The sequence below is a fragment of the Eptesicus fuscus genome, chromosome 16 (genome assembly GCF_027574615.1).
Source record: "Eptesicus fuscus isolate TK198812 chromosome 16, DD_ASM_mEF_20220401, whole genome shotgun sequence".
In the NCBI taxonomy this organism is placed as follows: domain Eukaryota; kingdom Metazoa; phylum Chordata; class Mammalia; order Chiroptera; family Vespertilionidae; genus Eptesicus; species Eptesicus fuscus.
Window position 1 is genome coordinate 59424788 of NC_072488.1, and position 21292 is coordinate 59446079.

Below are 21292 nucleotides of genomic sequence, written 5' to 3' on the forward strand. Positions count from 1 at the left end.
CATGCCCATGACCAGAATCGAACCCGGGACCTTTCAGTCTGCAGGCCGACGCTCCATCCACTGAGCCAAACCAGCCAGGGCTATAATTTTTCTTTTATAGAGAGAGGAAAGAGGAGAGAGAAAAACATCTATTGATTGCCTCCCGCAGTGCAGTCTGGAACTGAACCCACAACCTGTGTATGCGCCCTGATGGGAATTGAACCGGAAACCTTTGGTGTACAGGACGAGGCTCCATTGAGCCACCCGGCCAGGGCTGTGCTGGATTTTGTCTTTGGATATTGACAAATGACCATTTGTGTGATGCAAATGGCTCCAACTGTCCAAAGGTTTCCCAACAAAATGAGTGATTGATAGGTCCTTTCCTCAGGAAGCCTAAGACCAAGGAAGAACTAGAAGTGGAGCTGATAGGTCGGGCATTCCTGACCGTCTCCGAATGTGGCTGGGGTGGTGACCTGGGAGGGTGACGCGATATTAGGTAGGTCGTGTTGGGACCCAACATCCGCCGAGTCATGCTTCACTTTTCTCCTAGAAAATAACATGAAGTAGCGGCGAAGGCCCCAGGGGGTAGTGATCTCCTGTGTTTCTATCCTTTCCTGCAAGAGCTGTCTCCGTTCCCGGGACTAGAGCGGGTCAGAAGCCATCAACAAGCCTCTTCCCGAACCTTAGCTTCACCGAGCCCAACTCGGATTTCCCTTCACCCTCCTTGCCTCTAGTCGGCAGTTCCCAGGCCCTTTCCTCAGAAAGCGACACGTCTCCCTACACCGAGACCCTCGCTTGCGGCCGCTCGCCAGCCGGGCACCTGTCAGAGCTCAGGTGGGCCTCCGGAGCCAGTACGACGACCTCCCGAGCACCGCGGCCCCCACCCCCCATTCCCCAGGGCCGTCAGCCCCGCCCCGCCTCGCCTCGCCCCGGCCCGCGCCACTTGTTTACGCCCCGGCGCAGCCTAGCCCGACCCTAGGCCCGCCCCCACGCGTCGCCCATTGGCGAAGGGGGGCGCGAGGCCGGCGCCTATTGGCCGGCGGAGGCGGAGGTAGGCTGCGCGGGGGCCCGAGACGGGCAGCGGGCGATGGCGGCAGCAGCAGCGGCGGCGGGGCGGCTGGTCTGGCTGCTGGCCGCGCTCTGTCTGGGTCACGCCGCGGGGGAGGTGGCGCAGGGTCCACGGGTGCTGGGCATTTGCCTGGAGCAGGCCGGGTCCGCGGGAGCGGCGTGGGCGCGCGGAGGGGAGGTGCCGGCCGTCCCTGAGGCCACCTTCCGCTTGCGCCTCTTTGGCTCGGGCTTCGGGAACAGCTCCTGGTCCTGGGCGGCCCCTGAGGGTGCGGGCTGCCCCGAGGGCGGGCCGGTCGGGCCGGCCGCGGCGTCCGGGGAGGCGGCGGCGGCCTCGACAGGCGAGTGGCGCGCGCTGCTACGCCTGCGAGCCGAGGCCGAGCACCCACACTCGACGCTGCTTGCGGGAGAGCCGGACGGCGCGGCAGCTGGGGAGACAGCAGCGGCGGCGGCCCCCGCGGGCGAGTGGCACGCGCTGCTGCGCCTGCGCGCTGAGGCCGTGGGCGCGGAGCCAAGCGTCGAGGCAGCGTTCCAGGAGGCGGTGCCGCCCTGGGCGCTTGGCCTGGGGGCTGCGGGGCTGCTGGCGCTGGCAGCGCTGGCTCGCGGCCTGCAGCTGAGCGCGCTGGTGTTGACACCAGCTGAGGTGCAGGTGCTGCGCGAGAACGGGTCGGAGGCGGAGCGCGCGGCGGCGCGGCGTCTGGAGTCGGCGCGGCGCTGGGCCAGCTACGCCCTTGGCGCGCTGCTGCTGCTAGCCTGCCTGGCACAGGCGGCGCTGGCGGTGCTGCTGTATCGCGCGGCCGGCCAGCGCGCTGTGCCCGCCGTGCTGGGCAGTGCAGGGCTCGCGTTCCTGGTGGCCGAGGTGCTGCCGGCCGCCGTGAGCGGACGCTGGACGCTGGCGCTGGCCCCGCGCGCTCTGGCGCTCAGCCGCCTGGCCGTGTTGCTCACCCTGCCCGTGGCCTTGCCGGTGGGTCAGCTGCTGGAGCTGGCGGCGCGACCCGGGCGGCTGCGCGAGCGCGTGCTGGAGCTGGCACGAGGGGGCGGCGATCCCTACAGCGACCTCAGTAAGGGCGTGCTGCGCTACCGGACCGTGGAGGAGGTGCTCACTCCGCTTGAGGACTGCTTCATGCTAGACGCCAGCACCGTGCTGGACTTTGGCGTCCTGGCCAGCATCATGCAGAGCGGCCACACGCGCATCCCTGTGTACGAGGAGGAGCGCTCCAATATCGTGGACATGCTCTACCTCAAGGACTTGGCCTTCGTGGACCCCGAGGACTGCACGCCGCTCAGCACCATCACCCGCTTCTACAACCACCCGCTCCACTTTGTCTTCAACGACACCAAGCTGGACGCCGTTTTGGAGGAGTTCAAGCGAGGTAAGGTCTGGGAATCGCGGAGGGGACCTGAAGGCCTTCGGTCTTCCCTAGAAAGGGGTGAGGGGTTACCGAGGCCTCGGGGAGAGGGTTCCAGCCCTGTGGAGGGCAATGAGACCTCTAAGTGCTCTTTTATTAAAGAAGATGATGACCTTGCAGCTCCGAATGACCTTCTGAAATATCACTGAAGGACCATCGTTCAGAGGGTGACAGCGCTATAGAGAGCAAACCGTCCCTTTTCCTGGTAGGCCCCCAATTCTGGGAGGTATGTCCACTAGATTCCAACCGCCATTATGGGCTTTGGGTTTGTAGCACATCCAAACTCTCGGATAGAAACTAAAAAACGTAGAAAAAACTTGTCTCCAGATACCTATTATCTGCCTTCATATACAAGCACACCCCAGAGATATTGTGGGCTCGGTTCCAGACCACCACAATAAAGCGAGTCTTAATGTTTTTGCCATTGGAGGGTCTTGCCTTCCATTTGTCAAAAACGCAACACCTGTGAAGAGCAATGAACCAAGGGATGCCTGTGATGTGAAATTAGCCCTGTCCTTGTCCATCCACAGTGATGTTTCCAGCTCGTCCTCGTTCAGGTCACTGAGGGCTGCTGCCTTGCTGATGACAGGAAAGGAGTGGTTGACAAATACCTTTCTGCAGGTGTGGATGGAATGTCCACTTGGATTTTGCCAGAAACAACTTCATGGATGCTGATTTAGCCTCCCCTTCAGCTATCTTCTTTCAGAAAACTTCCATAAGGTCTTTCAGGTTCTCCTGTAACTACACATTTTACTCTCTCGTTCACCCTGATGTATCTGAGCAGCTCTTAGGTTGCAGGTAAAAACCAAAACCTACCCTCCAAGTGTGAAGGTGTGGGCTGCCCTGTAGTCCTTTCCATGGCCAACGCGGATGTGCTCCTTAGAGCTTGGCTGCTCCTCGGCTGCCAGCCAAGCTTCTCAGACCTGAACTGCAGGATGGGCACCGGGGACACCCCAGAATTCTGGGTGGGCTTGATCCCGAAGTCTGTGTAATGTGAGGCTGGGAAGTGAGTAAAGCCCCCTGATCTTCGTGGCCCCTGATGGTGAAGGCAGGGGGACAGGGGGACAGGGGAGCAGGGATGCAGGGCTTTGTGGACCTGACTCTGTTACTTCTGCGTTAGCACTGCCGAATACCAGACAGTACTGGGTGCTCATGTGCATCCTTGCGGGAGGCCTGGGTGTTGCCTAGTCTGGCGGTTACTGTTAGTGCTGTGCCTCCCATTGGACCGGAGGCTTGATGGGTAGCTCTGACTGCTCTGCTAGAGAATCTCATGGGTGCTCCCAGCTGTCTTCCAAGAAAGGGGTCATTCAGCCCCTCTCAGAGGTGGGGAGCCCCCTGGGTAGGGGCCAGACAGAACCTCCTGGTGGTAAGTACTCCATCTGGGCCACTGTAGTCTATGAGGTGGTCCTGGAGTCAGTTGGAGGGTTTATTCCATCCTGCCCCTGCTGCCTCCCAGCTTGAGACCGTGGGGAGGCTGGACATGACACCAGGGTGGTGCCTGTGAGCAGAGCATCTCACCATGACTGGTGTGGAGACCATTGGCGGGGGGCGGGAGGGGGGGAGGCGATGGCACAGAGGGAGCGAATGGCGGGCTGAATGGGGCCTGGGGAGGAGACCCAAGAGGGCATTTGGAGGTAGAATTGGGAAGGTTTTGTGGTTGTCAGGGGCTTTCCAGCAAGAGGGAGGAGCTGGGGATGAGACCTGGATTGCAGGAAGGTGAGGGCAAGGGGCTGGGTGAGGAGTTTGTTCTGGACTTTGGAGTGTGTGCAGTGGCTGGAGGCCAAGTCCTAGGGGGCAGGTGCCGTGAAATTGGAAGGACCTGAGTGGAGGTGAAGGTCTGGTTCTGGGTGTGGAAGTGGTCCCTCAACCACAGAAGGGGAGCAGAGAGCCTAACCCTGGGGCACAAGCATGTCCGCAGAGGGCAGCAGAAAGGCTGCTGAGGAGAGCCAGCAGCTTGGAACATCTGGAGCCGGGGAAGGAGACCACTCACCAAGGGAAGGCGAGGGATGGGGAGGGGAGGCCAGCGTCGTGTCGTCTGGTCCAGCAAGCCGTGGTGTGGGGTAACAGATGGAGTGAGTAGGGCATGAGGGGTCTGACAGGTTATGAAGAGCCTTCTGGGAGGTGTGGCTGTAGAGCAGTGGCTGGGAGGGAATGGCCGGGATTACGATGGGCGAGTCGGGTGGGTTTAGGTTTAGATGTTGGAAAGGAGCCAGTAGAGAGGGATGGCCACGGTGCAGGCCACTCCTGTGCTGGGTGGTGGCCCCGGAGCCGCTCTGGGGAGCCACGCAGGCTTCCTGCAGCCTGATGCTGACCCTGGAGCTGCCTACTGACCGCTGCTACTGCTCCTGGGAGGTGATGGAGGTTGAGTGGGGAGCGCTTCCTCCCCTGCCTTCCTCCTGTGGTGAGTGGGCCATTCTCAGGGCAGAGTGACCACGTGAAATCCCGGAGCTTTCTGTGCTGCTCGTGCTGTGCGTTCTCTGGTGGATGTCTTTACTTTCCTCGATAGAATCCTCTAGCATAACCCCGTGAACACAGCGTATTGTAGCCTTGGTGGTGCCCGAGGTTTTAGAGTCCGGTTCCCGTCCCGCCTCTGCCAGGCGTGTGAGGTGGTGGTGCCTCTGAATTCCCTCCAGCTGGAGTCTTTGGCATCTTGGCAGCTACCATTCCGGCCCCTGTTCCTGTCCTGCTTCCAGAGCCGTCTCTCTGGGACGTCACCGTCTCAGAGAGTCACCTTCCCCAGTGGGGAGACTTCAGTCAGTGTGCAGACTTAAGTCCACACGATGATTTTGTGCAAAGATTACCCGGAAGAGTGAGTGCTTTCGGGCTGTATTTCCTTTAAAGCCATCAGTCCCTGCTTTCCTTGTCCACCCCACTGAGACGACTCAGGGACATTCAGCCAGAGGAGGAGTTAGGATAGGTGAGTTTGTTAGTTTCTGCTTTAAAGGGTCCGAGTTCGGGTTCACTGTCAGAAGCCACAGCTCTGAAGAGTCAGACCTGCCATGGGGAATGTTAGTAATGTCCCTTCTCTCAGGACAGATTCATATAGTGACTTTAAAAGCAAAAGAGGGAAGGCAGAGAGGCTCAAACTCCAAATGTGTTTTTAAGAATATCCTAGAAGAGTCCTCGAGCATTCATGTAACTTACGAGTACCCTTGTGCCTGCTAACTAAGCAACTAAGATTAAACGGTGGAGCTTTTCCAGGGCTTTCTGGACCATGCTGGTGAGATGCACCATCTGCCTCTTGCTTGTGGCTCTGGCACTGTGCCAGGGCCGATGCCAGGTTTGCAGTCAGCCAGCAGGGCCCATATTTTCAGGGCATTTTATCCTCTCAGATGAAAAATAAACCTAATCCCTCCGCTGCCCTTTCTCTGTGTACTTCTGCTTCCTCACGGCTGCCTTCTGGACCCCTTCAGACGTTGTCTTGAGAGGAAATCCCCTGGCCACTGGTTGAGGGGGTCTTCCATGTGGCAGGTCACTGAGAAAGTTGTACCCGTTTCATAGAAGTTTGAAGGCAAAGGAGAAGTCAGCCCATTCTGCAGGCAGCCTGCCAAAGCCAGTGGCTCCTGGGAGAAGGGAGCCGAGGTGGGTCCTCTGCCATCTCAGAGGCCCCTGGAGCCTGGGATCTGGTTTCAGAACCCGAGAAAGCTGCTGCCAGAGTAGTGTGTCCTGATCTGGCCTGACATGGGTGTCATGTGGCAGGGTCCCCTCGCTCTTCTAGAAATGGCGCCTGCCTTTGGTGTGAGCCATTCCCACCACAAACCCCAAGGGGCGGAACGCTGCCGTCCCCTTCAGTGCCGTCTCATCAGGAACAAGCAGGTCCCTCTCCAAGCCCCCCTGGCTTTTCCTCTGGGGACGAGACAATGTAATATAGTCATTTCCACCTTTAATTATTGAGCATATTAGAGCATCCTCGAGATGACAAGAGAACGAAGCTCTCTTTTCTTTAGAGGGGCCCGTGGGAGTCACCAAGGGGAGGGCTTTCCCGGACTCCGTGAGAGCCAGTGGAGCGTGGTGGGGAAGAGAATGGACTCGGGAGCCAGCTGCTTGCATTCGAACCCTGGTTTTGCTCTTGGGTGGGTCATTGGACCTCCCTCGGCCTCATTTTCTCTGTAAACTATAAGTGGGGTAATAGTACTGTATGCCGCAGAGAGGTGTCGGAGGACTTGGTAAGTTAATAAGTGAGTAAAGCCCTTGGTGTCCAGCACAGGGTAAGCATTAAATCCTGCTGCTTAACCCGTCTGCAGTCAGGCTGTGCTCACAATTGATGGCATCTGAGGTTTGATGAGCTACAGCAAATGTTATCTTTTTATCCTTTTACAGCCTCATTCCTTTCTTGATCATCCTGCTAGTGGTTTTCTACTACTAATAATATAGTAACTAGAGGCCCGGTGCACGAAATTCATGCAGGGATAGGGTCCCTAGGCCTGGTCGGCGATCAGGGCCTTCCTGCTGCTGGCCGGGGCCTGCCTTCATTTTGCGCTGCCCCCTGATGGTCAGCGCACGTCATAGCGAGCAATTGAAATCCTGGTCTCTCGGTCAAACTCTGGAGGGGACACTTTGCATATCAGTCATATACATATACATATACATATACATATACATATACATATACATATACATATACATATACATATGAACTAGAGGCCCGGTGCATGAAATTTGCGTACTTGGGGGTGTCCCTCAGCCTGGCCTGCTCCCTCTCACAGTCCAGGAGCTGCCGCTGTGCTCGCCAGCTGTGACCCCGGCTTCTGACTGAGCAGCACTCCCCCTGTGGGAGCGCACTGACCACCAGGGGGCAGCTCCTGCGTTGAGTGTCTGCCTCCTGGTGGTCAGTGCATGTCATAACGACTGGTTGTTCTGCCGTTGGGACAAAATGGACTCTCTGACATCCCCCGAGGGGGCCCCCAGATTGTGAGAGAGCACAGGCCAGGCCGAGGGACCCCAATGGTGCATGATTGAGGTCAGGGAGAGACCGTGGGAGGGCTCCAGGGTGTGTCCGGCCTCTCTCACTCAATCCTGATCGGCTGGACCCCAGCAGCAAACTAACCTACCGGTTGGAGTGTCTGCCCCCTGGTGGTCAGTGTACGTCATAGCTACTGGTTGACCAGTCGACTGTCTGCCCCCTGTGGTCAGTGCACGTCATAGCAAGCAGTTGAGCGACCTTAGCATATCATTAGCATATTATGCTTTGATTGGTTGAATGGCCAACTGGACGACCGGACACTTAGCATATTGGGTTTTTATTGTATAGGATTAGAGGCCTGGTACATGAAATTCGTGCATGGAGGGGCGGTGTCCCTCAGCCCAGCCTGCACCCTCTCCAATCTGGGACCCCTCAAGGATGTCCGACTGCCCATTTAGGCCTGATCCCGGTAGGATCGGGCAGTCGGACATCCCTCTCACAATCCAGGACTGCTGGCTCTCAACTGCTCACCTTCCTGCCTTCCTGATTGTCCCTAACCACTTCTGCCTGCCAGCCTGACAACCCCCTAACCACTCCTCTGCCAGCCTGATTGATGCCTAACTGCTCCCCTGCCAGCCTGATTGCCCCTAACTGCCCTCCCCTGCAGACCTGGTCACCCCTAACTGCCCTCCCCTGCAGGCCTGGGTCCCCCCGCAACTGCCTTTCCCTGCAGGCCCGGTCGCCCCAACTTCCCTCCTCTGCTGGCCTGGTCACCCCTAACTGTCCTCCCCTGCAGGCTTGATCGCCCCCAACTGCCCTCCCTTGCAGGCCTGGTCCCTCCCAACTGCCCTCCCCTGCTGGCCATCTCGTGGCGGCCATCTTGTATCCACATGGGGGTGGCCATCTTTGACCACATGGGGCAGCCATCTTGTGTGTTGGAGTGATGGTCAATCTGCATATTACTCTTTTATTAGATAGGATAGATAGTTTTTGCTTGAGTCTTCACATTTGCATTCCATCCAGCTTTGGAGCAGAGGTCCAAACCCCTGGGGACGGGGGGCGGGGGGCGGTGGCATGGTTGCTGCAGGAATGGGGCATGCGTGCCTAATAGAGCTCCACAGAGTATGTTTCTAAACTCAACACATAGAATTGTGATTAAACCCAGGGTATAGAAAGGATGATTCATACAAAGAAGGGAACTTGATTTCTTGCTTTACCAAAAGATTCTTGAAGCAAGTACCCTCTTTACTTTGCAAGCCCAGGCCAGCTTTCCCCCCAGGCCAGCCCTTTTCACTGGTAACAGAGAAGGGCGTGGTGATCAGCCTGCTCTCGGGCCCAGGACATGCACAGCCCAGTTGCCACCACCCATGTGTGCTCCTGAGCTCTGAAGAGGTAACTAGTTTGAACCGAGATGTGCTATAAATGCAGACACACAGCAGACTTCAAAGACTCGCACAAAAAAGTAAAACATCTATTAATGTGTTTATATTGATTGCGTGTCAAAGTGGTATTTTAGCTATATTGACTTAAAACAATAGATTATCAGTTTATTTCACCTGGGTCTTTTTTTTTTTAATGTAGGTATTCAAAACTTTGAAATTACATGTGTGGCTTGCATTGTGTTTCTCTTGTGCGTGTATACAGTTTTATAGATGAAGAGCACCTTAGCTAAGGCAGAGTGAGCTCCTGACTTTTCCCAACATGCCCAGCACTCAGGAAGTGTGGGATTTTTTTCAAGTTTACATTTCCTTGTTAAACAAACAAATAGGAAGGTAACTGAGAAAGACAGAGGAGGAAGGGGTAAGTTCCCACCCAGATCTCCTGGATGACCTTCCTAGACCTTGGCTTCTGGAAAGAAAGGGCAGCTTTCAGAACTGGGAAATCTGCCCTAGGAGGGTCAGACTGGAGGGGCTCTCTCAGCTCCACTTGGTTGGTCCTGGGGAGCCTCCATTTCTGGAGTTGGTGCCTTGTGTCTGCAGTTTATCTGATGCATTCATGGCTAAGCCACATTGACGGCGTGGAGCTACACGGACCTGGGGCTGACTCTAGCTCGGGGGGCCTTGTGCCGGGGAGTGCAGTGTCTGGGGTTCGGGTTCCTCCCATGTGAGGTGAGGCCAGTCCTCATGAGCATTAAGAACCCAGCTCTAGCTGGTTTGGCTCAGTGGATAGAATGTTGGCTTGTGGACTAAAGGGTCCTGGGTTCGATTCCTGTCAAGGACACATGCTGGGGTTGTAGTCTCCATCCCCAGTTGGGGGCATGAAGGAGGCAACCAATCGATGATTCTCTCTCATCATTGATGTTTCTGTCTCTCTCTCCCCCCTTCCTCTCTGAAATCAATAAAATATGTATATATCCTACCTAATAATAGAGTAATATGCAAATTGACCGTACCTTCGCTACACCCACAAGTCATGCCCACCAGCCACGCCCACCAGGAAACTGTTGCAGGGACGCTGGGGTTCGGCCTTGGGCACCAGCAGGGAGCCTGCACGGATCGCAGGAAACCACTGGGGGTCGGCTCCTGGATCCTTAGCAGGGACGCTGGGTGCAGCGGAGCCCAAGGCCGCCGCCCGGGGCCAAGCCCCGACCCTGAAAGAAGGCAGAAGGCAGTGGCCACAGCCAAGGCCTGGGTCCCTGGTGCCGGCAGAAAACTGGTGCAGGCAGCCAGGTGAATGAAGGTCTATTGCACGAATCTTTGTGCAAACGGGCTGCTAGTATATATATAAAAAGAACCCAGAAAAGTCACACCCAGTGCTTGGTGGGTCTTAGGGACACAAACATCAGCATCTGTCCTGTTGGTGGTGGGCTTGTGCAGGGTGGAACCCAGAAACGGGGGAGCCTCTGGTACCCTGTCACAGGCACTTCCCCTCCTCTAGGGAAGTCCCACATGGCCATCGTGCAGAAGGTGAACAACGAGGGGGAAGGTGACCCCTTCTACGAGGTCCTGGGCCTGGTCACCCTGGAGGACGTCATTGAGGAGATCATCAAGTCCGAGATCCTGGACGAGTCCGAGGACTACCGTGAGTCTCGCCTCCTGGCAGCTTTTGGCTCAGTGGGCCTTTGGGCTCACTGAGGTGCGTGCTTCCGTTCCAGGGGATGCCGGGTCTCTGTTCTAACCCTGCGTGGACCAGTGTGGCCCCTTCTGGGAGAGCACCCTTCTGGGGGGCGGAGCCATGTGGCCCATCCACCCAGGGCCTTGCAGTCCCAGCACTTGCTTGGGGCGCCGCTTGTTTCTCCCGTCACTGAGGGGCCTCTGTCCTTATGGGCGTTTCCAAGACTCTCTCCTCCTCGCTCCTTTTGCTCCTCATGTGGTTTGTACAGTGTCTCCTCAAACTTGTTCTTTACTAAGAACCGGCTCTTTACTAAGAGGGTCCTCCCAAAACGTGTCCCTGGTACGTGGTTGTGTCTTAGAAGCATCTGCCTCTTAGGATGGTGACAGGTCTGCAGGATGGGCCTAGAACCCATGCTCAATGGCTGGGGCCTCCCACGGCACTTGGGACACAGGGCCACCCCCTGTGTGTGCTGTCAGGAGGACTGCTTTGCCCATGCATGTGTCCCGTCCTGCAGCATCTTTAGTTTCGTTCCTTGGGCTGCTCCAGGCTCAGAGCTGCCACCAGGGACCTCCAGCGCTGCTTCCGGCGAGTGGTCTTCTAATGACCACAGGGCCTGTCGCTTTGCTTCTTCCTGTCGGGTCAGCATTACCTTCTCCCAGCTCCACGGCGCGGTCCTCTCTCGGGCATGGCTGCCTGTGGGCCTCGAGCTCTCTGTCCTTGAGCACCAGGGTACTGTGAGGTGGGGGTGACAGCCGTCACCATCCAAGGATGTGTCCTGGGGGCTCCGAGTTGTCTCCCAGGAGCCCCCGGCTTTGGAGGGGTGCAGGCAACATGCCCCTTGGTTTAGTCATGTTGGCAGGAGGGCTGCTGGTGCCTAAGCTGCCTTCTGCTCGCCATCCCAGGAGACACCACGGTGAGGAAGAAGCCTGCTGCTCTCAGTGTCCCTCTCAGGCGGAAAGAGGAATTCTCCTTGTTCAAGGTGTCTGACGATGAGTATAAAGTGAAAATCTCGCCTCAGCTGCTCTTGGCCACCCAGCGCTTCCTTTCCCGAGGTGAGGATGAAGGGTGGTTCTTGTCCCCAGTCTCTTGCTTACCAGTCCAGTGGGTCAGGAGACCCCCCGGGCAGCCATTGCCTTCCCGTCCCAGTAAGCAGGAGAGTGTCCAGGAGCCCCTCTGTGCTCCTCTTGGCTGTCCTGGCAGCAGAGACACCCTTCTGGACACTCAGGTCACCCAAGGGGACTGCTCCGCTCCCCCAGACATCCAAAAGCAGGGCCAGGCTGGTGCCACCTGTGCGAGCCTCCACCAGGAAGCCTCGGCCGGTGGTGTGTGTGGCTGCCAAGTCCTCTTGTGTTGGGAGGGGACTCGGCTCGAGGGCCAGCCAGGAGATTCCAGGTGGGCAGCAGCGTCGGTGTGGTTACACTGGCCGCGTAGGGCCCAGTGGACACTCTCTTCTCTCTGCCACGGGCAGAGGTGGATGTGTTCAGCCCATTGCGAATCTCCGAGAAGGTCCTGTTGCACCTGCTGAGGCACCCCAGCGTCAACCAGGAGGTGAGGTTTGACCAGAGCAACCGCCTGGCTGCACACCATTACCTGTACCAGCGCAGCCAGCCGGTGGATTACTTCATCCTCATCCTGCAGGTAACAGGAGCCCGGGCCAGGCCCCCACCTGGTCGGAAAGCAGGGAAGGGTCTGAGCGAGGGAGGCACATCTAGGTACACCCCTGCGTAATCAGGGGGGGTGCTTTCTGCTTGTGCTTCCTTCCGGCAGGAAACGTAATGTGTGCGCATCTGTTTCTCTCCACCTCCCAGGGCAGGGTTGAGGTGGAGATCGGGAAGGAGGGCCTGAAGTTCGAGAACGGGGCGTTCACCTACTATGGCTTGTCTGCCCTGACAGCCCCATCTTCGGGTAAGCTGTGGCCCACCCTGGGTGAAGCTGGGCCGGCTGAGGCTCTCCCTCTGCTGTGGCTGGGTCCCTAGGGCCAGGATTCTGCCCTTCTCTCCCTCCAGCGCTCGGCCTCCTACAGGGCCGTCTGCCGCAGCACCCGCTGGACTCTCGGTCGTGCGGGAGGGGCAGCGTTTTTCAGGGCCCGCCTGGGCTGCTCCCCCCGTCCCCGTACCCCTCCCTGGAGGAGGCTGTTGGCCGTCTCTCCCGCGTTCCTGGCCGTGGGCCCTCGGGGTGACGGTGGGGCTCTCGGCGGCTGTGCAGTTGTCCCCACCAAGGTGGGCTGCCAGCTCCCAGCAGGGCTCCCCTGACTGCTTGTTCCTCTCCCTAGTTCACCAGTCCCCGGTGTCCTCGCTCCAGGCCCTCTGCCATGACCCGCAGCCCGAGCCAGCTGACGGCACCCGCTTGTCCACGTATTGTCCTGACTACACCGTGAGGGCCCTCTCCGACCTGCAGTTCATCAAGGTTTGGACTGCTCATTGGTTCTGGCCTCTAACCAGCTTTGTGTCCCCAAAGGTTAGACCCCCTGGTCACCAGTGTGTGTGAATTGAGAGTAAATCCCTAGGAAGTCGGTCTGAGACGTCCCAGAGCAAACCTTGAACTGGCTCTGCCTCCTCCGACCGCTGCTGGTCTGGTCTCTGGGCCTAGGCACCCAGCTTCCCTCTGAGATCTTAGAGACACTTGGCTCGATTGCCCTTGGCCGGCCTGTGGTTCTTCCTCCTCACCCTGCCCGGGGTGACTCCCTCCTGGTTCAGGTGCGTGTGGGCAGGAGGGGGTGGCACGAGCAGGCGCTTCACCTGCTCCGAAATGCGTGCTGTCCTCCAGGTCACGCGGCTCCAGTACCTCAATGCACTCCTGGCCAGCCGAGCCCAGCTCCTGCCACCGTCCCCTGAGAGCGCGGACCTCCAGGTCATCCCAGGCAGCCAGACCCGGCTCCTCGGGGACAGCACAGCCGCAGCAGCAGGTGAGCCCGGAGGCCACATCCGCGTGTCGACCCAGAAGCCACCGGCCCTTCCGGGGCCGTTTTGCCGGCGCACACACACTGGCTCTCTCTGCCCTGCCTTCTTCCTTCTTCCTCCCCTTTCCTCCCCGGCCTCTCTCGCTGTTTTTAATAGCTCGGACGATCCCGAGTTTGTAGACCAGCAGGCACTTGAGTCTATGAAGGCAACATTTTCTCTTGAGAGCCTGTTCGGGTGGTTGACTTGGGGAATAGTTGTTGAATGGGAATAAGATCACGGTCAGACATGGTCATTTAGGATTAGGGTTAGGTCCCCCAGAAAGTGAGGGTTTGGGTATCGGTGGGCCTGGCTCCGAAGGCGGGTGGCTGGTGGGCACATCCAGCTAGAAGGGCCCCGAGGCCTGTGTTAGGTGACGCTCGTACCCTGCCCCGGGCTCCTCTGCGCAAGAAGCTTGTGGTGGGAGATGGCAGACCCCACCCTCCAGTGTAAGGAGGGCTTCCCGTGAGGGGCTGGGGGAGGAGTGGCAGCATCTGGGAACCTTCTTGCCCTTGTTAATCAAGAAGGTTCCTTTACTCTGAGCTCCTCCTGGTCGGGGTCTGAGACGCGCCAGGGCCAGGCTGTGGCCGGAAGGCCGGCCTCGCCCCGCAGGGGGGACCTGAGCTCGGGAACTCGCTGGGCACGGCGCTCTGCACTCACTGGTCCTGACTCCTCTGAGACCCGCCCCTGAGGTTTGGGACGGGCGGTTACGCTCGTTGTCCAGAGACGGACGCGGGCCCTCTGGCTTGCAGCCTGTGTGTGCCCTGGCCCCTGGCTGTGGTGCCTCCCAGAACAGCTGTGCCTGCTCAGGCCCAGGATTGAGAACACGATGTCTTCTTCCATAGAAAGATGCTTTCTGAGAGGAGAGGTACAGGTGCAAGGGATGGCAAACCCACTGGGCCGTGTTGCTGGCTTAGCCAGTACCCCCGCCCCCCCACTGGGCGTTGGGAAAGGGCACCCGGGTGGGGTGCGCTGCTTCAGTCCGGCGTGTGGGCTGCCCAGGGCCCCTTCCAAATGAGCACCCACACCGCCGCGGGGGCTGGTGGCGCTCCTGTGCTGGCCGTTGGTTTTGTGACGTCCCCTGTTTGCACTGTCCTACTAGGCGTGGGTCTCGGAGCCGAGCTGTTCTTTATGAGCCTTTGGTTTTGGTGTTCTCGTGTGGGAGCCTTTCCCGGCCCATCTGCTGCCCAGCCTGCGTGTGTCGTGTTCAGAGTATAGACTTAAGTCTGAGAAGGACGGTTTTCTCTTCGTTTCATCTTTTACCGGATTCCCAGAGGGTTTTTAAGTCCTTTTTTGGCTTCTGCTGCTCGTAGGTCAGTCCCCTAAGGGACGAATTTATAGTGAGCCTGTGCGTATGTCCCCTTTGGAACAGATGACTGCCCTGCTCTGCAGTCATGTCGGGGGCTGTTCCTCCTAAGTGCGGCTGGCCTTTGCCCCCATGAGGCTCACCCGCTGTCGTTCTGCTCCTGGCCTCGGCTTTCTGGCCTCTTGCTGCGGTCGCTGCCTCCTGGAGGGCTGGCTGTCACTCCGCACGGAGGAGTCGGGTGCGCTGCTTCCGGAGCGCAGACCCACTCCCAGAGAACACGCTCAGACGCACGATGGTTTTTGACTCCTGATAGAGCAGGGTCACCAGGAGTGCAAGGGTTGGATCTGGCCCTTTGCCTGTTCTTGTAAATAAAGTTGTGTTTTGTTTTTTAAATATGTTTTTAGTGATTTTTGAGAGAGAGAAAGAGAAACAGTGATTGGCTGCCTCCACACACCCCCTACATCCTAGGCATGTACCCTGATCAGGAATCTAACTGGCAACCTTTTGGTGCATGGGACAATGCTTAACTAACTGAGCCACACTGGCCAGGGCATAAATAAAGTTTTATTGGGATCCACCTGTTTGTTCACAGATTGTATGTGGCAGCCTTCAGCTACAATAGTAGAGTCAAATTGTCACAGAGGCCATGTGACCTGCAAAACCTGAAAGTACTGGTCTTTTATATACAGATATATATATATATAAATTGATTTCAGAGAGGAAGGGAGAGGGACAGAGAGAGAAACATCAGTGATAAGAATCATTGATCGGCTGCCTCCTGCACGCCCCCTACTGGGGATTGAGCCCACAACCTAGGCTTGTGCCCTTGACCGGAATCGAACCCAAGACCCTTCAGTCCTCAGGCTGATGCTCTATCCACTGAGCCAGACTGGCGAGGGCAGAACGAACCTTTTACAGAAATAGTTTTCTGACCCCTGACCTGCATTTCACATCTGGAGTGACTCCTCCACGTGCAGCATTCACAGAGCCGGACTTTCAGGGGAAAGTTCACTGAAGACTCCGTGTTCCCTGACCCCCTGTTCCGAGCAGCCGGAAGCAGAGCGCGTGCCTCTGCCGGGGCCCCTGCCCAGCAAGTGCCCGAGTCCTCGGTGTGTGGGCGGAGGCTCTGCAGGTTCGGCTCAATAGCTGTCTCCTCTCTCTGCTCTCTCCAGCCTGCCCCGTAGACCTTCCCCTCTTGGGCACTTTTGGAAACTGCAGTTGATAATTGCCTGGATTAGTGAGCATTTTTTGTTTTCAGAAACGCCCAAGGTAAATACCTTCCCTTTCCTTTGGCTTTGCTTTCCTTTCCCAGCTCCGCTGGGGGGAGCTCCGAGACTGCTTCCCGGGCCTGGGGGCCTTTCTCCGGGGGGTGCAGGGCCCTTCCTGTCCCTTCTGCTGCTGCTCATTTCGTTTCTCTGGAAGACCGGAGGACTCATGAACCCCGCCCAGACTTGGAAACTAAAGCTCCCTTCCAGGGCAGGCTCCCCTTGCCCAGCGTACGGCCTCGGCCTCCTGCGGCCACAACCCAGCCCTGCTTCCCTGCCTCAGTGATGACCGTGTCCTCTAAGTGGTGTCTGTGAGGCGGAGTCAGGCCGACCGGTTTCCTAAGGAGTCACTCCCAGGTCTGCCTGACACCCTGAGGCGCCTCTGCCTGCCCTGCCCCCTCCCGTCCCCAGGAGCAGCGGCACACTTTCCGCCCCGGTAGTAATTCTCCTTTCCCTCTCTTCCAGGGTCTAACCACGGTGGGCCCGGCCTCCCAGCGGAGGAGAGCCCCGGGCGGAACCCGGGAGTGTAACTGCTTGCCAGGCAGCCCAGGTCTGGGGAGTAGGCAAGCGCGTGGGGAACGCAGAGCCCAGCGGAGCAGCTTCCTGCCAGCCCGTCCTCGCCCCTCGGGCCACGTTTTAGATGGCCCTTCTGGACGCAGCCAGAGCCTCTGAGGGCCTGCCTCCTCTGGGACATGGGGTCCGCGGGCACAGCCTCCAGGCCTGCTTCCGAGGGGACGGAGGACACCGCCGTCTCCCTGGTCGGGCCCGGCCTGCCCCCTGTGACGGTGCGGGGCGCCTGCCCCTCCGGGGGCCACGCCACGATGTGAGTGCACGATCGCGGCCTTTCTGTGGCCGTCGCCTGTACTCGCTTTGCTTCTCTGCCAACCTTCTGCTGCTGGCAGCACTTTCTGAGCAAACCACGGCACCGGTTATGGCTGGGGGTTCAAATCCATGGCCTTGTCATGGCGAACGTGGCGGCTTCCCTGACAGTGCCATGTCTCAGCACGCCCCAGCCTGTCCTTTGTGCCAACCCTGGAAGTTCAGTTCCTCACAAGCCTGTGCCACTAGTCCGGCCCCTCCTGTGGAGGTGGCTGGCTGACCCAGCAGAGCCCTGAGCAAGTTGCAGGCCCCGGGACAGGACGGGGGGCCCTGCGCTTCCCCCACACATCTGCCTGGGGGATGGGCGAGCCCAGCCCTGGAGTAGCTTCCTGCCAGCCGTCCTCACCCCCTCAGGCCACTCTCTGTGTTTTAGCGAGAGGTCCCGTGTGAGAGCAAGGGCTCTTCTGCTGCACCCAGTCCTTCCTTCAAGGTCAGGTCCCGGGACAGGAACCAACTACTAGACCAATTTCACGCCCTCCTCCTAGGCTTCCGGTCGTGTGGCTGTGAGTGCGTGGAGAGCAGGGAGGGAGGGAGGGTTGAATGAGGGCCAGGTGGATCACCGCCACCTTTCTCTTAGAAAAACATGAGATTTCTGTCTCTGAAGCATTTCAAGCTTTTGCCTATTTCCTGTCCCTAGCTGTGGGGTTTTAGAGAATCGGGAGCAACAAGATTCTCTTTTTGTTGTTTGTCTTTTCCTTCCCGTTTACCTCTGTTAACCGTCCACAGTTCTTCAGCTGCGTAGAAGCGGCATCACAGGGACCTGGATCTTAGAGTGGGTGGGGGAACGGAGGGTGTCTGGAACCTTTCTCAAAGGAACTTGGGTCCTCATCTGGGACCAGCAGGAGTGAAGGTCACACAGTGGCCTGCTTGCTGAGACGCTGTTCTCCAGGAATTCACTCCAAGAGCAAACTCCCAGGTGGGAAACAGCAGGTCCTGAGGATGTCTCATCATTCTGTGTCATTAATGCCGATGAGAGGCCCTGGGGATTAGCTCTTGCTTATATCAGTCTGCCTGTGGCAGGCTGCAGAACCTGCTGAGGACATGGAGGACTTCGCTGTGCTTTACAGCCACCTCTCTCCAGAACAGCGGTTCTTCACCGGGGCTGCACGTCAGAATCACCTGGAAAATTAAAAATTCTGATACCCGGGGCCCACCCCAGGGGGGATGTAATGGGTCTGACATCAGGATTTTAGTTTTGAAATAACTTTAGATTCACAGAAGAGTTCCATGTAACCTTCATCTGGCTCCCCTCATGTTAACATCTTACATCACCTCAGTACCTTTATCAAAACTAAAAGTTAACACTGGTACAAAAATAACTAAATTACACTTTATAATATGGATTTTACCGGTTTTTCTAATGTCCTTTCTCAGTTGCAGGATCCATTCCAGGGTACCAATTTAGAGCTATTACTTTTTTTCTACCTATTTGTTTTGAATGTACAGATTCATAGGAAGTTGCAAAGATAGAGGTACCCTTCACCCTGCTTTCCTCAATGGTTACATCTTAGTTATAATCAGTATCAAACCAGGAATGGACACTGGGCAGTGAGGATGGTTAGTTATATATCATCTCATGTGTAGCTTTGTGTGACCACCGCTACAGCCTGGACACAACTGTCCCATTGCCATCAGCATCTCACTCTACCCCTTCAGAGCCCCCCCCACCCCCCCAGCCGCCATCCCTAATCCCTGGCAACCCTTGATCTGTTTGTCAGCTCGCCAATTTTGTCATTTCAAGAATGTATAAATGGGGTTGAGTAACGTAACCATTTGGGGTTGGGTTTTCTCAGCATATACTCTGGATATTCATCCAGGTGGTTGCGGGGTCCACAGTTCCTCCCTTTTGGTGGCTGCGTGGTTTCCCATGGTATGCTCGTATGCTCGTTCTAGTTAAGGACATCGAGGTGGTTTCCAGTTTTTGGCTATCCCAAATAAAGCTGCTATGAACATTCATCACAGGTTTCTGTGTAAATGTTGGGTTCTTTCTCTGAGAGAAATGTCCAGTAGTACAATCACTAGATTATATGGTGTTTTGTTTTGTTTTTTAAAATTGACAAACTTCCAGAGTGGCTGCACCATTTTACATCTCCACCAGCAACGTGTGTGACCCAGTTTCTCTGAATCCTTGCCAGCATTTCATATTGTCACTTTTACTTTAGCCATTCTGGTAGGTGTTGTGACATCTCATTGTGGTTTTCATTTGCATTGACATAATGGCTAATGTGTATCTTTTCATATGCTTATTCACTCCATGAAATATCTGTTCATGTCTGTTGCTCATTTTCTAATTGGATTGTTTAATTTTTTTTAATGTTGAGTGTTTTTTTTAATTTCTTTATTGATTAAGGTGTTACATATGTGTCCTTATTCCCCCATGAGTTTTGTTTTTTAAAATATATTTTCATTTATTTCAGAGAGGAAGGGAGAAGGAGAGAGAGAGTCATCGATTGGCTGCCTCCTGTGTGCCCTGACTGGAAATTGAACCATGACCTCCTGATTAATAGGTTGGTGCCCAACCACTGAGCGACACTGGCCGGGCTGCTGTTGAGTGTTAAGAGTTCTTAATATATGTTCTGAATACTAATCCTTTTTTAAGGTTTTGGTTTACAAATAGCTTATTTTTTTCATCCTCTAAACAGGATATTTTACAGAGAAAACGTTTTTAATGTTGTTAAAGTCCCGTTTACAGATTTTTCTTCTCTTACTGATTATGCTTTTGATGACATGGCTAAGAATCTGCCTCCTGCTAGATGCTGAAGATTGTCTCCTATGTTTTCTAAACCTTATAGATTTGTCTTACATTTAATTTAAGTCTGTGATCCATTTAGAGGTAATTTTTGTATAAGGTATGACCTTCTGGTCAAGGTTCTTTTTTTCTCAATTTGCATTTTACTGTTTACTAATGAGATTGAGTGTCTTTTTACGTGTTGCTAGGCAATTCATATTTTCTCTTCTGGGAAATGCCTGTTGTATCTTTTTTAAAAATTTTAATATGATTTTATTAATTTTTTAGAGAAGAAGGGAGAGGTGTAGTATGATAGAAACATCAATGATAGAGAAACATCACTGATAGGCTGCCTCCTGCACCAAACCAGCAACCCTGGTCATGTGCCCTGACCGGGAATCAAACCAGTGATCTCTTGGTCCTGGGTCAAAGCTCAACCACTGAGCCACACCAGCTGGTCTCTTTTGCCCTGTTTCCATTGAGTTTGTATTTTTCTTATTTATTCATATGAGTTCTTTATGTGTCCTGGGTTCTAATCATTTGTAGAATAAATGTGTTGCAAAAAGTTCTCTGTTTGTTGTAGTTTATCATTCTACTTATTATGTCTTTTGATAAATAGTCCTTAATTTTTCTGCAATCAGACTTAATCAAATATTTTCTTTAATGGTTTGTATTTTGTGTCTTGATAAATCCTTTTCTACCCTATTGTCATAAAAATATTTTTCTACATTATCTATCTATCTACATGCACACATACACACACATTTAAATGTCTAACCCACCAGAAATTGATATGTGTATGCACTATTCAATTTCCTTAATTTTTCCCCAAATGGATAACAAAGTGTTCAAATCCTACATATTGAGAAGCACATCTTTCTTCTCTCTGTAATGCCCTCTGTCATAAATCAGATGTTCACATATGTATTGATTTGTTATCTTGCAACTTGACTATTTTTCCCCCTAATCTTATGGTGGCATCTTTAGGGTTTTCTATATAGTATCATGCCATCTACACATAAGGACAGTTTTATTTCCTTCCTTTTACTGACTTTGTGCTTTTTTTTTTCTTTTTCTAGTTCTTTAAGGTTTAATGTTAGATTGAGTTTTTTTCATGTTTCTTGAGATAGGCCTGTAATGCTCTAATCTTCCCTTTTAGAGCCACTTTGCTGCATCCCAAATATTTTGGTGTGTCATATTGTCATTTTCATTTGTCTCTTAGATATCTTTTTTACCGTAAAATATATTTTTTTTATTAATTTCAGAGAGGAAGGGAGAGGGAGGAAGAGAAACATCAATGATGAGAGAGAGTCATTGATCAGCTGCCTCCTGCACGCTCCACACTGGGGACCGAGCCCACAACCTGGGCATGTGCCCTGACAAATGGAACTGTGACCTCCTGGGTTCATAGGTTGATGCTCAACCACTGAGCCTCACTGGCTGGGCTGGGTGCATATATATCGATCAGTGTTAGTTCTTGATTGTCTCCTTTATCATTGTAATATCTATCTTTGGTCTCTAATAACCTGTTTGTTTGTTAATCCTCACCCGAGGATATTTTTCCATTGATTTAGAGAAAGAGCAGAAGGGAGGGGGAGAGTCAGAGAGAGAGAAACATGGATGTGAGAGACACATTGATTGATTGCTTCCCGTACTTTCCCCTACCAGGCTAGGGATCAAGCCTGCAACAGAGGTACGAGGTACATGCCTTTGACCAGAATTGAACCCACAACCCTTCAGTTCATGGGTTGATGCTCTATCTACTGAG

General features: G+C 55.0%; 1 protein-coding gene across 1 annotated transcript; it reads left to right on the forward strand.

Annotated features, from left to right (window-relative positions):
• The first annotated feature begins 1000 nt into the window (after positions 1–1000).
• On the forward strand, positions 1001–20092 carry CNNM3 (cyclin and CBS domain divalent metal cation transport mediator 3). Its single transcript, XM_028132647.2, has 8 exons — positions 1001–2417; positions 10234–10377; positions 11313–11462; positions 11879–12048; positions 12219–12315; positions 12683–12816; positions 13177–13315; positions 16383–20092. The coding sequence occupies exons 1-8, from the start codon at positions 1067–1069 to the stop codon at positions 16445–16447; spliced, it is 2250 nt and encodes a 749-aa protein (XP_027988448.1). The 5' UTR covers positions 1001–1066; the 3' UTR covers positions 16448–20092.
• Positions 20093–21292: the final 1200 nt, after the last annotated feature.

What these genes read in the sequence shown, in the direction of transcription:
- CNNM3 (XM_028132647.2), top strand. Translation starts at nt 1,067, where the DNA reads ATGGCGGCAGCAGCAGCGGCGGCGGGGCGGCTGGTCTGGCTGCTGGCC. An exon ending in CCAGCGCTTCCTTTCCCGAG is followed by an intron (nt 11,463 to 11,878) that starts GTGAGGATGAAG and finishes TGCCACGGGCAG; the next exon opens with AGGTGGATGTGTTCAGCCCA. An exon ending in CCTGACAGCCCCATCTTCGG is followed by an intron (nt 12,316 to 12,682) that starts GTAAGCTGTGGC and finishes TCCTCTCCCTAG; the next exon opens with TTCACCAGTCCCCGGTGTCC.